Below are 14720 nucleotides of genomic sequence, written 5' to 3' on the forward strand. Positions count from 1 at the left end.
GAGATCATCTTTTAGCGTAAACCCCCCTCCATCGTGGGGTTACGTTCCAGACCCCTCGCGATAAGTGAAAATCCATGAAATAGAAATACCATCCATTTTCTTTACCCTATTATTTAAATAATTATTTTTTAAAAAATAATATTTACGGTTTTTATTAAATACTTTTAAAACAACACATTTAAACATAGTACAGTACATTAGATTTATTATTATTTTTAGTTATAATGCTGTGAAATGCAGCCAAATGGCGAAATATACGTTATATCAAAATTTATACATCAGTCCATCTTCCGCTTTTCCTGGGTCGGGGGCTGCACCTTAAGCATGGAAGCCCAGACTTCTCTCTCCCCAGCAACTTCGTCCAACTCTTCCGGGGAGGTCCTGAGGGGTTTCCTGGCCTGGGAGACATATTCTCTCCAGCGTGTCCTGGGTCGTCCCCAGGTCCTCATCCAGGTGGGACCTGCCTGGAACAATTTACCAGGGAGGCATCCAGGAAAATAATAATAATAATAATAATAATAATTGGGTCCCGTCACAGAGTTAATGATTTTTTTTTTTAAAAGTTTACTTTTTTATACCTTGATTTATCCCAGTAAACCCATTGAGAATAGTTTCTGATTTGCAATGCTTACATGGCTGCAGAAAGCAGAGTAAAACAAGGCAAAATAGACTTAGACAAAAAATTGTACAATGTGACGTACCCAAACCAAAACATAAAATAGATAGACAAAACACTAAATAATAACAATAATAATAAATAACCAGAAAAAAAATCCTCTTCTCCAATCAAAATAGACCATACATCATATCAAGTAGATGAGAGAGATGAGCCTCCTTTGACCAGTATCGAAGGCGCCAGGATCCTAAATTATGCATGATGTCACTCACTAGAAGCAGAATTTGAAAGTAAAACAAGCAACTGCAGTCCTCCAGCATCAGATAGTTCATCTGTTGGCCAGCAACGCACCTACAGAAAGATTGGTTTCAATTTTCTTGTGCCATTTAGTCATGTCTCTTGCTTCGCTGTTCTTTTTAACACCGACTCTCATTCCTCTCCAAAGGATGTAGTTGGCTCCATAACGGGGGAGGATCCTCATGGTCCTGCTCCTCACAGCCATACCACAGACACTCCAGCGCCATTTTCACCAAAAATGGAGCTGCTTGCAAAAAAGCTGCCAGGTTGAGGCACAAACCAAATAGCAGCCCACCGTCGTACCATCACTGTCGAGCAGCGACTGTCACAAAAGCGGCAACATTCTCCGCTCTCGTTGGCAGCAACCCCAAGCGCCGACACTCCCTTCCAGCGAGTACCCGGGCCCAAAACACCAAAAACAGTCAACAATGGGTCCACATGACGCACAATGAGCACAAAACTACAGAAAAGATGGAAAAGCACAGACCTAGAGAAAAGAGAGCAGAGCTCTCATCACACATGCTGCCAACTCAGAAGCACAATCTTGGCAGAATCATGTTCATGAGACGAGAAGAATTAACAGGGGAAGTACGCTGAAGCCACAGGAGCTTTGCTGGGTGGAGGTGGGAACTCTGACAAGGAAAGACAGGAATCAATCTTTTAACACATTCACATTCAAAATCGAATTGTAAGAATTGATTGTGTCTTGCCATATTGCAATGATTATGTTCATCGTGTGATTTGATTGTGTGCTATAAGCAATGTGATTTCCCAGAAATTAAAATCTGTCCAAATGCAAGTCTAATTGGAACGGTCACTTCAACCTGAGTACAATGCAGCAAGAATTATGAAAATCAAATGACATTTTCCAGAGAAATTTAGCTTTTTGTGTGGGCAATACTTCTTTGTGATATCGCCTATAGAAAATCAGGTTTAAAAAAAGACTTCAAATTACAGTAAACAGTATGTAGTAGTTATTGGTTAACATATTCCGACAAAAATTAACATGCTTTCCCCATGCTTAATTCCATTTTGAACTTATTTCTTATGAAGATGCTCATTTAAAGGCCCTAAGTAGCAGGAATTGACAACAAATGTTATTTATCATTCTTTTAAAGGGATAGTCTGTATTTGATTTTTTATTTTTTTAAAGGAAAATAATGAAGCTAAGTTATCCAAATTTGGACATGCTATATGAACCCAGAATGTAATTAAAAATATATAGAACATTAGAAAATGTCAGCATTGGTTGCCATGGTAACATAAACTAATATAATTACATTTCACTAATAACTATTTCTCAGGAACTATTGGATGTATTTGACTGAAACTTATGCACCTACTTAAAAAGCTTTTGTGTGCAACTACGAAGTTTGGTGGTACACAGTTAATTCTTGTTGATACGATAGATACCTGAAGTTGTAAGAACCCTACAAAGACAGTCTTAACGTTGTCGTTACCTTGACAACGATATCTTAAAATCTGCGTCACTTGCCCCCCAAAGAATAAATAAATAAAATAAATTTTTAAAAAAAACTCATCTTCAATAGCGTAAATTTGACATTATTAATGAGAAGAGTACGTGAGAGCAGTAGAATAGGTCACGTAATTAAGTCGTCAATTGTTGTTCAAGAATGTATTTGTTATGGAGGATTTTAGAGGTGTTTGAAGCTCTCGTTCCATGTTTTTAGAAAATTCCACCAAGATGGCAACCACTTGTCACGTTGCTAGTGCTATAATGTGATGTCAGGGAATTTGTCATCATACTGTGAGATGTGATGTCAGCTCTAGGAATGACCGGGGATGGAAAACCGTATACGGGGATGCTGTCGTCACTCCTCTCAAAGTATTTGGTATCCAGACCACCGGCACACTCACTCGTTCTGTTCATGATATACATTTGTGTTGGATATTCATATTTATTGTTGTCATTCCTAAGAGGGAGCAGCAAGTTGTCTCAACTCACACATAATTGTGAATGGCGTCAGGCGTCACGGCAGCTTTTAACGCGTGAGGATAAAAGTGTGCCTGCTGGGGACAAAGAAAAACACAAAAGATGGCCACCGCTTAGAAAAGTGCGTCCGAGTGACAAAGACGACGATGCTCACGTTTACTCGAAGTCCTGCTGACGTCAGCGCCGCCGACGTGTTCTCCGAAAGCTTCGGTTCCATTTTGGACAGCCACTCCTTGGTCAGCTGCCTGTTCAGAACGCTGACCACTGACAACAACAACACACACACACACACACACACACACACACACACACACACACACACACACACACACACACACACACACACAGTGTCACACTGCTGCAGACTTGATACAGGATGAACATTCCTCACCGTTCTCCTTGTTCTGTAACGCTTCCTTGGACTCAGCTAGCTTCTGCACACTGGACTCCAGCTGCTCCTCCAGATTCAAAATCTGACAAACACACAAACAGACAGACACACAGAAAAACACACACATACACACTCATGTACATAGACAGACACGCAGACACACACACAAACAGCTTCGTGTTGTATCTTCACCCGCTCATCCTTGGCACTGAGCTCCTGACGAGCGTGTCGCGCTTCATTCTGCGCCATCTTCAGTTTGGCCGAGGTGTCCTGCAGAACCTTCTCCTGATTTTCCAGCGCTTTGTCCCTCAGCTGGAGCTTGCCCATCTGGTTTTCCAGGTCCCACTGAAACTTCCTGATGATCTCGTTGCCCTGAAAACGCAACGAGACGTCACGGTCAGCGTACGCCTTCAAATACACTTGACAACATCTCAAACCTTCTTAAACGGGACATTATGCATCGCCAGTGTCAAAGTGGTTCGTTGGCTTTAGAACTCTCTGCAGCCTAGTCTAGTTTTTGGCCTTTATAGTGACACATGAAGTTACATTGCAAACCATTTATGTTGCCACTCTCCACCTGATCAAAACATCATCCTTGACTCTACATGTAACATTGTATTACATACATATCAGATACTGTATTGTATACAGTATTTAGTATCACTTTGCAGAGACTTTAAAAGACAACAAGGAACATTACCTTATTCACATCTTCAGACAAAATCATCCGCGCAGCTTCAAGTTTTTGTATCTGATTTTCTTTGACCTTAGTGTCCACCTGGATGGATTGCTGCAGAACAGAAGCGAGCGTGATGAGTAGGCATGTGGTGGTGGATTCTGCCTCCTAATGTTGGAGTTGGCCGGAACTAACCTTCTGCTGCTGCGTTTCCTTCAGTTTCTCCTTGGTTTGACACAACAGCTGCTTCTTGTCCTTGACTTCCTGCTCCAGGACGTCCAAGCGCCTCTGCAGCTGCATGGTCAGGCGCTCTTTGCCTTGTAGCGTTGCATCCAGAGAGTCGTTCTCCCGCCTCTGTGACGCCAACAGCTGCTTGCCGCTCTGGCACTCCTACACACAGAAACACACACACACACACACACACACACAAGCCCCCTGTGACCACCACCAAGCACAGAAGTGCGCATATCCACTTTGTGGGACTAATGGGGCCAACCACGCTCATATGTTCTGGAGTTGCCACGTTATTAAACTTTACTGGACAGAAATCCATACACATGCACTACTCACAAAAGGTTGAGTGAAGGAAATTTCATGATGAACCCAAAATCCACTCACAGGTGAGCTAATTTTGACCTTTAAACTTTTGATTGTCCAACCTGTCAATGTTACAGTACTTTTTGCACAATTTGCAGTTTTTTTTTAACAAGGAGCTGAACGGCAAAATTCATAACAGGTTTCCAATAGTTTGGTATTTAAACAGTCCTCTACATCATGCTATTCACATGATGACATTATGAGACCTGGATGACACCCAACAATTGATCAACAGTACGTCGCCATGTCCACTGAGCTTATATCATCTTAAGAGTTGCCCCTCGATTATTATTATTTTTTTATTTAGAATTGTTTTGTTTTTTTAATTATAAACTTTTTTCCTCTACCATACCTGATCAGTTTTAAGTTTTAATCACTCAAAATATTCACTGCGAGGGGCAGTGGGGATGGGTGGAGACAGGCATGGGATAGACTATTCACATTGTCTTTGCATCTGCAAAGCTGTGAAGCATAACAGTGTTGATTATATTTGACAAATTCAATCCCATGTGAAACATAAAGCATAAAGTGGACATTTGTGGCGATATTAACGATTCAGATGAAACAGTTTAAATGTGTTTGAAGCGAGGGCACAACTATAAAAAGATTTCTTTTTATATTGTCTCTCTATTTCGCATGTGAGTCTACAACGTATCCACCGCAATAAACAGGGGTTAACTGTAAATGGAGATATTCTACTTCTTCCCAATAAAAATATTATTTTCTCCACAAAAAGCACTCATCTCAGTCTCCACTACTTGTCCACTTACCTCTTCCACACATGCCAGCTTGGACTTGAGGTCCATGATGGTGGCCTTGTTCTTGTACTTCATGTCGGTCAGCTCCCTGCAGGAGGTCTCCAGCTCTGTCAGGCGGCTCTGCGTCTGCTGGCTGGTGCGCTTGTGCTCGCTCTCCAGATCCTGGCAGCGTTGCTGCATCTGCTGCTGCAGGCGCTCCTGCAACTAAAACGGGCCACGACGCGATCGTCACTTACCAATCGGCGGTACGGCGTTGTTCACAGAGGGAAGAGGGACCTTACCTCGGCCGCCTTAACCCGCTCGGACTGTAACTCGTGGGCCCATTCCGAGCGCAGACGGTCCAACTCTTTGCTCTTCTCAGACAGCATCTGACAACACATTGCAACATCGACTGTAAATACAATCTCTTTTATTTACGTTTCAGTGCGACATACTGCACTGCTGTTCACATTCTCTTCTGTTTGTATACATAACACAGATTTTTAAGCAATTGGTTTTTCATGGGTTTTTACAATGTACAGGCAAGTCTGAATTTAGAGTTGCATGCCTTCAGTGCAGTACCTTGTTGTACCAAAACATGCCGAGCAGCACTAATAGAACAGATGCAGCATAATTAAGAGCAGGAAGAAGAGATAGAGACGGTCCCCTACTAAGCTTGAGTAATAGTCATTGTTCCCACAGATCAGGGAGAACATATGTGTGTTAAACTAGCATTTGTTTGAAAGGTTTATAATTACCACAACACTGACGCTCATTTCAATTATGACATTTCACATTATATAGTAGCATTAGGCTAGCGGACTTTAATTCGCCAAAATATGTATGTTTGGTTGCACATTTTGGTTTTTAAATATGCAAAGTGGCGGCACGGTGGACGACTGGTCAGAGCGTCAGCCTCAGAGTTCTGAGGACCCGGGTTCAATCCCCGGCCCCGCCTGTGTGGAGTTTGCATGTTCTCCCCGTGGCTGCATGGGTTTTCTCCGGGCACTCCGGTTTCCTCCCACATCCCAAAAACATGCATTAATTGGAGACTCTAAATTGCCCGTAGGTGTGACTGTGAGTGCAAATGGTTGTTTGTTTGTATGTGCCCTGCGATTGGCTGGCAACCAGTTCAGGGTGTACCCCGCCTCCTGCCCGATGACAGCTGGGATGGGCTCCAGCACGCCCGCGACCCGAGTGAGGAGAAGCGGCTCAGAAAATGGATGGATGGGTGGATGGATGTGTTGTTTTACAGTAAACTTCAAATGCGAGTCACAAATAAACAACTTGAAGCAAGCACACTGTGCTTCTAATTTGGAGACCTGTTCTAGGGTGAGTCTTCTCATTTTCTCAAAGTGATAAGTTTAAGTGTGTTTTAACAAGATTAAATTTGTTTGAAGCGTGTGGGAGGGATAGAACTACTGTACTTGCAGGTAAAAATGTATTCTCATCAGGTTTTCACCAATCGCAGGTGTGGAACTTATCGCCCATGATGAATGGGGGTTCACTGTAGTGTACAGCTACTACAGAGATTATTTATATATACATGAATAGCTCCTTTGCGCCATACAATGCTCCTGGGTATTTCTGCTGCTTTCAGTAAATGTCTCCCATGCTGAAACAGCCATGTTTAAAGTCCTATTTTTAAAGGTAATTGATGATTTAAAATCATAGGCATTCATAGTAAAGGCAATCCTGATTGACAGAACAAATGGTGCTGGCCCATTGTAATACACTTACTTTTATAACAGTAAAGACAAAAGTGCATAACGGTAGAAACAAACAGCTTCATAAAAAACATGTGAAATGTACAATTTACATGTGATGCCCTTCAAACTCTGTGGATACAAGTGCATTAACGATCCTAACTACTCATTAAACCCATTACACTCTTGATAAACAAAAACAAACAAACTTGTTGAGCGTTGTTGAGCTGACTGCTAAGATCATCTTCAGTCTTTTGCAGTTTCACCTCGAGGGCTTCTTTCTCGTCCTGAAACACAAAAAGAACATGAAGAAGACAAGAAGTTGAACAGAGCTGACAGAATGCAGTACACTAGGTTTTGTGACTCATATGGCAGTTGATGTCACACTTATATCAAATGTTGGGTTGCTTAATGACCACAAACATACAATTGATTATAGTTATTCAGAACAGAGCCAGGGAGACTAGCCCCATGCTTCACCAAGTCTAATGACAAAAGACAATATTATGTGATCACATTGCAGCCTGCTACGCTCAATTTCCATAAGAACTTTTTAAACAGGCTACCGCTTTTTTTCTCTTTAATTTCATCTACCAATGAGCTGGCCCATCTGTCCGATTAAACCCGAATGAAAAGATTTTAAAATCTATTCTGTTCTAGTCCTTCATGGTCTTACGGTGTGTCACCTTGAGAGAGGAAAGACAGGCTGCCAGGTAGACCTTGACGTTCTTGTCCGAGCTCTTCGTGAGCCTCAGAGAAAGAAAGTTAATTTCCTTGAACGAGTTGCTCTGCACCACGCTCAAGTGGGCGGGGCCGTCCAGTGAGGCCGAGTCACATGACAGAAGCAACTTGAAACTGCAGAACAAAAAAAATAAATTACAATAAAAATCGAATTGAATCAAATCGAATATACATTAGGTAAGGGGCAGGAAGTGTAATTTAGCCGCGTGCTATTGCGTAAACCATGACAGTGCAGCTCAGTCGGTGGCTAGCGGACATCATGGAGTCGCAAGATTCTTTTTTTTTTTGCAGCACGTCAACGTGAATATCAGTGCAGCACAAAAAGGGGGAAAAAAACTAACTTCCAGGGAAATTCAATCAGCAATAACAAATGGTAGTGTTTTTCTATCATAGCCCCATTTTATGCTGAACAGAAGAAAAACTATGGCTGTTACACGTTCCTAAAAAGAAAAGATATTAGCGGTTAAAAATAATATCTATCCCTATCATTAACACCATTAGTGTTTCTATAGCATAATAATTCACGCTGTTTAAACTGCTACTGATGCACTTTCCTAAAAAGAAAGCAAACTATAGATAGTTTGCTTTAGACAAGTTAGTTTGCTATAGACACTTTACGAAAAACAAAGAAATGTAAGCTGTTACAGCTTTCATTAGAATCGTTGTTTAAACTGTTTATGATGAATTTTCTAAAAAAGACAAGACTAAAAGAGAAACAGACTTGATGTTACACTTTCCTAAAAAGAAAATATTTAAGAGGCCATTTTGGGATTGTAGGGATAATAATTCTGTGACTGTTCAAACTACCACTGTTGACTTCAGCATCAGGATCATTTGTTTAATGAAAATCAAACAAACTATAGATGGTTTGTTGTAATACTGTACTAAAAAGAAAAGATTTCAGCTGTTGTATATATTATTGAGGCCTTTGGTGTTTTATAGCATTATGATTATGTGACTATTCAAACCGTTACTGTTGCACTTTCCAATACAGAAAAGATTTAAGCAATTGTCTATTGTCTTAAACACTTTTTTAAAAATGTTATTGTATACCTTGTTCGGGTTATTTCAGAGGATCTGTAATTTTTTTGGGAGAGTTATTTGAAACAAATAAATCGGTTCTAATTAATACAAAGATATTTGCCTTTTTCCCCCATATTGTACAAAAAGCAGTGACCATAAAGGCATGATGATTCTCGGCCTAGTTTTACATCCCTAGTGTTGCGTGCTGATGAATAAAAACAAACATCGCATGTTGTGTGTAAGAAAATAAAATATAATATTAGAAGGAAAAGTACAGTTGAGTACCTGGGATGGCTGGAATTCTCTTCGGACTGACACTGATGAAGAAGATCAATCAGTTTCTTGGGGAATGAGATGAATTCAAAGACTAGCCCTTGCTGGATTTTCAAACTACTCACAAGATTGAAAAGGTTTTTAAAAACTACACACCGACGCACGGAATGGAGCGCTCTTTTTCTGAGACATACCTTTGGAAGTCCTCCTCGGAAAGTATGAGGTTGTAGAGGAAGAATGGATCGGTGTCATCCGTTAATCTCACCTGGAGATCCTAATGAGAAAACCACAGAGAAAATGTTTTACAAATTACTTCATTCATATACTTTCTAAGCAGAGAAGGTCCCAAACTAATCTCCAATGATAGTTGTTGTTCCCAGACCAGAGGGAATATATGCCTGTGCAAGTATTGTTGTATGCTCTCCTTGTGTGTTGTGCTTCATGTGTCTCACAGTCGCATTTGTTTGAAGGGAAGTACTGTCATGTCTATGTTAATTTCCGTTAGTGCATCTCTGGCATTTCACATACTGTATGTTAGCATTTAGGTAGCAGACTAACTAGACAAACTGATATAGTTTGGTTGAACATTTTTTATCTTTAAATATGTCATGTTTAATTCTCTTTTATGTGTCAGTTTTACAGTAATCTTCAACTGGGGAAAAACAAATAAACAGCTTGAAGCAAGGACGATTTGCCTCTTATTGAGAGAATTGTGCGACTATGGAGTCTATTTGTTTCCTCATTGTCATGTTATATAATAGTATTACATTTATTGACAGTGAGAGTGAAAGTGAGGGAGTTTCTCTGGGTTCTGCGTGGAAAGGCAGAGGAGAATAAATGCCAGTTCTCCTACTATATCATCTTGGCCTAAACTGTGTGTGAAAGAGGCTAAAGACTGAAAGATGATGAAAAGTAAAGAAAAGTACTTTCATTCAAAATAAATGGCATACTCACTCGTTTGTGAACGGCGCTTTTTCTCGACACAAGGTCAATGGTGACGCAGATGTGTGCTTTTCTGTAACATGATTTAAAAAAAAAAAAAAAACTGTAGCGTAAAGAGGAAACCATATGAAAGTTTCATATCACCTTTGTCATGGACAAAATTATCATGATAATCATCAATCATGCTATTAGTTATTCTATTTTAAGTCAAATAAAATTAGTTGACACAATTTAAGGAGATTCTGGCTGATGAATAAACATGTACTGTATGTTACCTTTTTCCGACTCAAGCATTTTACCCACGCAATCTCACTCACTTGCCCAACTCATTCCCCTGTCGGCCCTCCCAGTTAAAATGGAAATATAACGTCTATAGCTGTCAATGGCAGTGAAAGGGGTCGCACACTGCAAAGCACATGACTGAAGTTTACATTATTGACGTTAATTAATAGCTGAAACAGTCATACTAACGGTCTAAAATGTAAATTTATCTGTATATCTGAAACCAATTCTTAATGTTATTACTTAGCGTCAACTACTGCGTTTGTACAACTCTTTACTGACAGCTGGTCAGTCAAGCATAACGTACACAGTTGACTTGACTAACTACTTGCGCTGTAAAAGTGCAAAATGTCAAAAAAGTGTGACTTTGCCGTGTACCTTTCGTCGCAGTCTCGACATCTTATGTTGACTTGGACAACTTTCCTGAAGATTTCCTCCATTTTTGTCTGCCAAACTGACCGTTTTAACTTCTTCCTCTTCTTGATTTCCGGCAGACTGGAAACCTTCAGTGCATTGCTGTCTCCTACCGGTTAAGTGATGAATACCTATAACAGAGCCAAAATGGCACGAGAGGTTATATTCTTGGACACAGTTCAGGTGTTCTTAGAAAGTAAAAAACATATTTTTCTCTCGCTTTGGGTTATTTATATTATATTTGATCGTTTTCTATATTCCTAGCTGTTCCCTGGTACTGACGCTGACAGAAGAGCTGCTCTAGAACTCCGTAATTAAATGCCAGCTTCTTACGGTGCAAATTTAATGGCTGTGCTAATTTGGGCCGCAGAGGCATTAACAGCTTCCCATCTGCCAGAATTTGGACATGTTTGACCTCTCCTAACTCTTCGTTTAACATCTTGGTGAGCAGGATTGGATTAAAGCAGCCAAAGCCCACTTGTCCATTTTTAACCTTTTTAATAATTTGTTAATTATGCATTTATTGATTTAACACCTTTTTTTCAATCTATGTAAGGCTATTGAGAACAGATTCACTTTTTCGTTTGCTGACTGTAGACAGCAGAGTAAAACAAGGCAAATAGAGGTGTCACAATTAATTGATTAATCAACAATCAATCAATCATTAATTGATATTTAGTTTAATCTCTTCCGAAACTCGTTATTTACAGCCGTAGTATGTGACATGGAGTTGAACCTGAAGCAGCCTCAGAAGTGGGTATCAAACTAGCACCCCTACGCATTAATTAGTACCCAAGAAGTAGCGCTCAGTTTCAAAAAGTTGGTGAGTACCTCTTGTGTGATATTGCTTATTTGTTGTTTATTTGGTTTGGTTTATTCATTCAACAATAACAAATTAACATCAATAACTGATTAATACACGGTAATACGGGGGAAATGATTTGGTCATAAACTTCAATTCTAAACTCAGTCACTGCCAGCAGTTAACATGGATATTTGATTTCAAAAGCCGTCAATGACAGTGAATGAGTTTTAATACATTTTTATGCAATTATCCGACGGAACGATCGATGCAATTACCGATTCTTAAAATATTCGATAATGACAGCCCTATGCAAAGTAAAAGTAAATACAAATAAAGAGAGACAACAAACTGATGTACCCAAACTTTACTGCACAAAAAAAAATAATAATAATACTTTAAATACACTATTGCTCCCTTCAGGTACAGATGAGAGAAATGAGTCTACTTTGATCTGTTTGAGTGCGCGAGTTTTGAGTTTGAAAGTAAATTACTTTTTTATTACCATCTACTCTCAAAATTTCAGGAGCAGAAACCTGAGAATGAGGGGCTCCGCTTTTTTTCTTTTTCCTATGACTTCCTATTGTCGTTTGCCTGGGACACCGCCTTCCCCACCCCCGAGGTTGCTATTTTAACTTCACCGTAGCCCGTAAACCCGGTAAGGCAGCCGTAAAACGGCGACTCACTTCTTCCACATCCCCGTTGCCCGACGTACTTTCGGAGTGCTCTCAAAACAACTGCTTCACACGCTTTCTTCACCACGTTGTCAACACAACCCAGCCAAATCCAAAGGGGAAGACGCTCGAGCTACCAAGTTTTCAGTAACTTACCTCACTATTTTGTCGAGGCGAATTCAATCAATCAGTCGTTCGCGGTCGAATTCACAGTTCAGACTTCTTCTTCTGTTTCGTGGCGTCTAAGTGTTTTTTTTAATAAGGCATCAGCGCCATCTACTGTGGTGGAGTGAGGGTCAGCGTATGTGCAGTGTAAATTATGAAAGTATAGTACTTTACTGTACAGTACTTACAGGGAGCAAAGTAAAGAACAAAACCTAAATGTTCTTTATCATGCCCTATCTCTTGGAAACTAAAACAAGGTTTAAAAAAATGTGACTCATTTGTAGAAACGACCCAGACACTTGCTTGACAAGCTAAGAGTTCAGAATGCTAACATCGGATAATAATCTACCTGTGGGAAAATATATATATATACCAATTCATCATTATAAATTCATTACCATGTAAATATTGGAAATGTGGGTATTGATTGTCAAGTGCAGTATATATGGGCAAATTTACTCCCAACATTAGGAGCTTATTTTTAGCAGCTATGGTGATGCTAGCCTGACAGGCTAAGAGTTTAAAACAGCAGCTAACAATCTCTCTCTAACAGGAAAAATAGTATTGAATGAAATACAAAAATGACAAACTTGCGTTATCATATAGGTACAGGATGTTGGATGTTTTGGGTTGAGTGTCGGCTATGGGCTTAGTTTTACAACTTAATTTGGTTTATAGTCATAGTACCCTGAGAATCTCGGAAGTTAAGCAGGGTCAGGTTTGATAGCTACTTAGATTGGAAATTGCCTGGGAATACCAGGTGCTGTGCACTTTTATTTTATCTGACTGTTCGGAGAGGGCGCTGATTGCTCATTTTCCCTCCCCTTCTATATTATTATATAAATATTATTCATGTGCTAGCTAGACTACACTGTGTAATGTGACATACATTTTTTTCTTATGCCTATCCTTAAATGCAACACGTAAATGGTCGCTCGTGATCACTTTCTACACTTCGCTCCACGCGTGCGTACATGTGTGCATAAGAGAGATTGATGATGATGATGCTCATGACATCAGGTCGCCCCCGTCACCGCCATCTGCTCCTCGGTTCGGACAAACAGGCCGGCCGGCGGTTTTTGTGTGTGTGAGCCGCTGAGTTCATTTCACACCAGGGCGAATGGATCCAAAGTCACACGCTCTTGCATGAATGATTCCTCTGGTGTGCCTTTTGTTTTAAACACACATTCCTTTTAGCAAATGGAGGTTAACATAAATATGCAATATACTTTTCCTTTTCCCTCTCCCTTGCATGTCTATTGTCTTCAAAGGGTGAGTGAAGAGTATAGTGTTACTTTATTTTAGTTTTATTGTACTTAAAGCGGCAGAACAGTGGACGACTGGTTAGCACATCTGCCTCACAATTCTGAGGACCCGCGTTTGAATCCGGCCTCGCTTCTGTGGAGTTTGCATGTTCTCCCCATGCCTGCGTGGGTTTTCTCCGGGTACTCTGGTTTCCTCCCACATCCCAAAAACATTTATGGTAGGTTTATTGAACACCCTAAATTGTCCGTAGGTGTGAATGTGAGTGTGAATGGTTGTTTGTATTTGTTGTTGTTTGTACATTGTATTATTTCCTACAGGCGAATAAATTAATGAAATGAGAACATTTTGGATGTCAAACAACAGATTGTGTACCATTTTGGAGGTCCCACAGTACGTCATTGAACATTTAAGTCTGTGGTTTAAAAAAAAGTTTTATATACACAATACTTCCAATTGTACACACTAGAGCTGTCAGTATCAAATATTTTTAGAATTGATTATTCTATCAATTACTCCATCGAGTAATCGAATAATCGGATAAAAAATATTTTAAATTAGTTAATTGCAAAATCCTTTTTTTTAATCAATTACTGTTTGAAGTGATTGTTGTTTATTTTGTATTGTTTAATGATTAAGTCAAACAATGGCTCTAAAAAAAATTCGTGAATTATCCAAATAGTTGATTGATTGGATGATCGATTAATTGCCAATGAATCGATTAATTGTAGCACCTCTAGTAAACACACATGCGCGCACACACGCACACACACACTCTCACACACACACACACACACACACACACACACACACACACACACACACACACAGTGACTGACTCCACTTGACACTTACCAGCACGTTTGTTTGTTTAAACGCTAATGATTATACCCTTGTCACACAGCCAATGATTGCCTATCAGTGTGTGTGTGTGTGTGTGTGTGTGTGTGTAGGTGTGTGTGTGTGTTTGGGCTACTGTCCACATGGGCATCTGCTGTACTCCACAGCTCACCCACACATACACTCCATTATCCCCTAGCAGGGCCTGTATGCGTGTGTGTGCACGACACATTAAGGTGATGTGTTTAATCCCTTCACGTGGGGGGCGGCTCTCTTTACATGTACACCACACACCCACACACACACGCTCACACACTTGCACTTACT

General features: G+C 40.2%; 1 protein-coding gene across 3 annotated transcripts; it reads right to left on the reverse strand.

The window, feature by feature from the left end:
- Positions 1–150: 150 nt before the first annotated feature.
- Positions 151–12355, reverse strand: LOC133403969 (spindle assembly abnormal protein 6 homolog). 3 transcript variants are annotated; one of them, XM_061679467.1, is made up of 17 exons: positions 12282–12355; positions 10614–10780; positions 9966–10026; positions 9206–9285; positions 9024–9128; positions 7661–7829; positions 7184–7261; positions 5571–5657; positions 5302–5493; positions 4130–4324; positions 3959–4048; positions 3451–3630; positions 3259–3340; positions 3022–3131; positions 2880–2941; positions 2681–2796; positions 151–1545 (listed from the first exon to the last, which is right to left on the reverse strand). In XM_061679467.1, the coding sequence occupies exons 2-17, from the start codon at positions 10673–10675 to the stop codon at positions 1490–1492; spliced, it is 1725 nt and encodes a 574-aa protein (XP_061535451.1). In that variant the 5' UTR covers positions 10676–10780; positions 12282–12355; the 3' UTR covers positions 151–1489. The 3 variants fall into 3 exon arrangements, with proteins under 3 accessions (XP_061535451.1, XP_061535449.1, XP_061535450.1); XM_061679465.1 differs by having other exon boundaries at positions 2880–2944; XM_061679466.1 differs by lacking the exon at positions 12282–12355 and adding an exon at positions 12138–12272 and having other exon boundaries at positions 2880–2944.
- Between the last annotated feature and the right edge of the window lie 2365 nt (positions 12356–14720).

Source organism: Phycodurus eques, chromosome 6 (assembly GCF_024500275.1).
Source record: "Phycodurus eques isolate BA_2022a chromosome 6, UOR_Pequ_1.1, whole genome shotgun sequence".
Taxonomy (NCBI): Eukaryota; Metazoa; Chordata; class Actinopteri; order Syngnathiformes; family Syngnathidae; genus Phycodurus; species Phycodurus eques.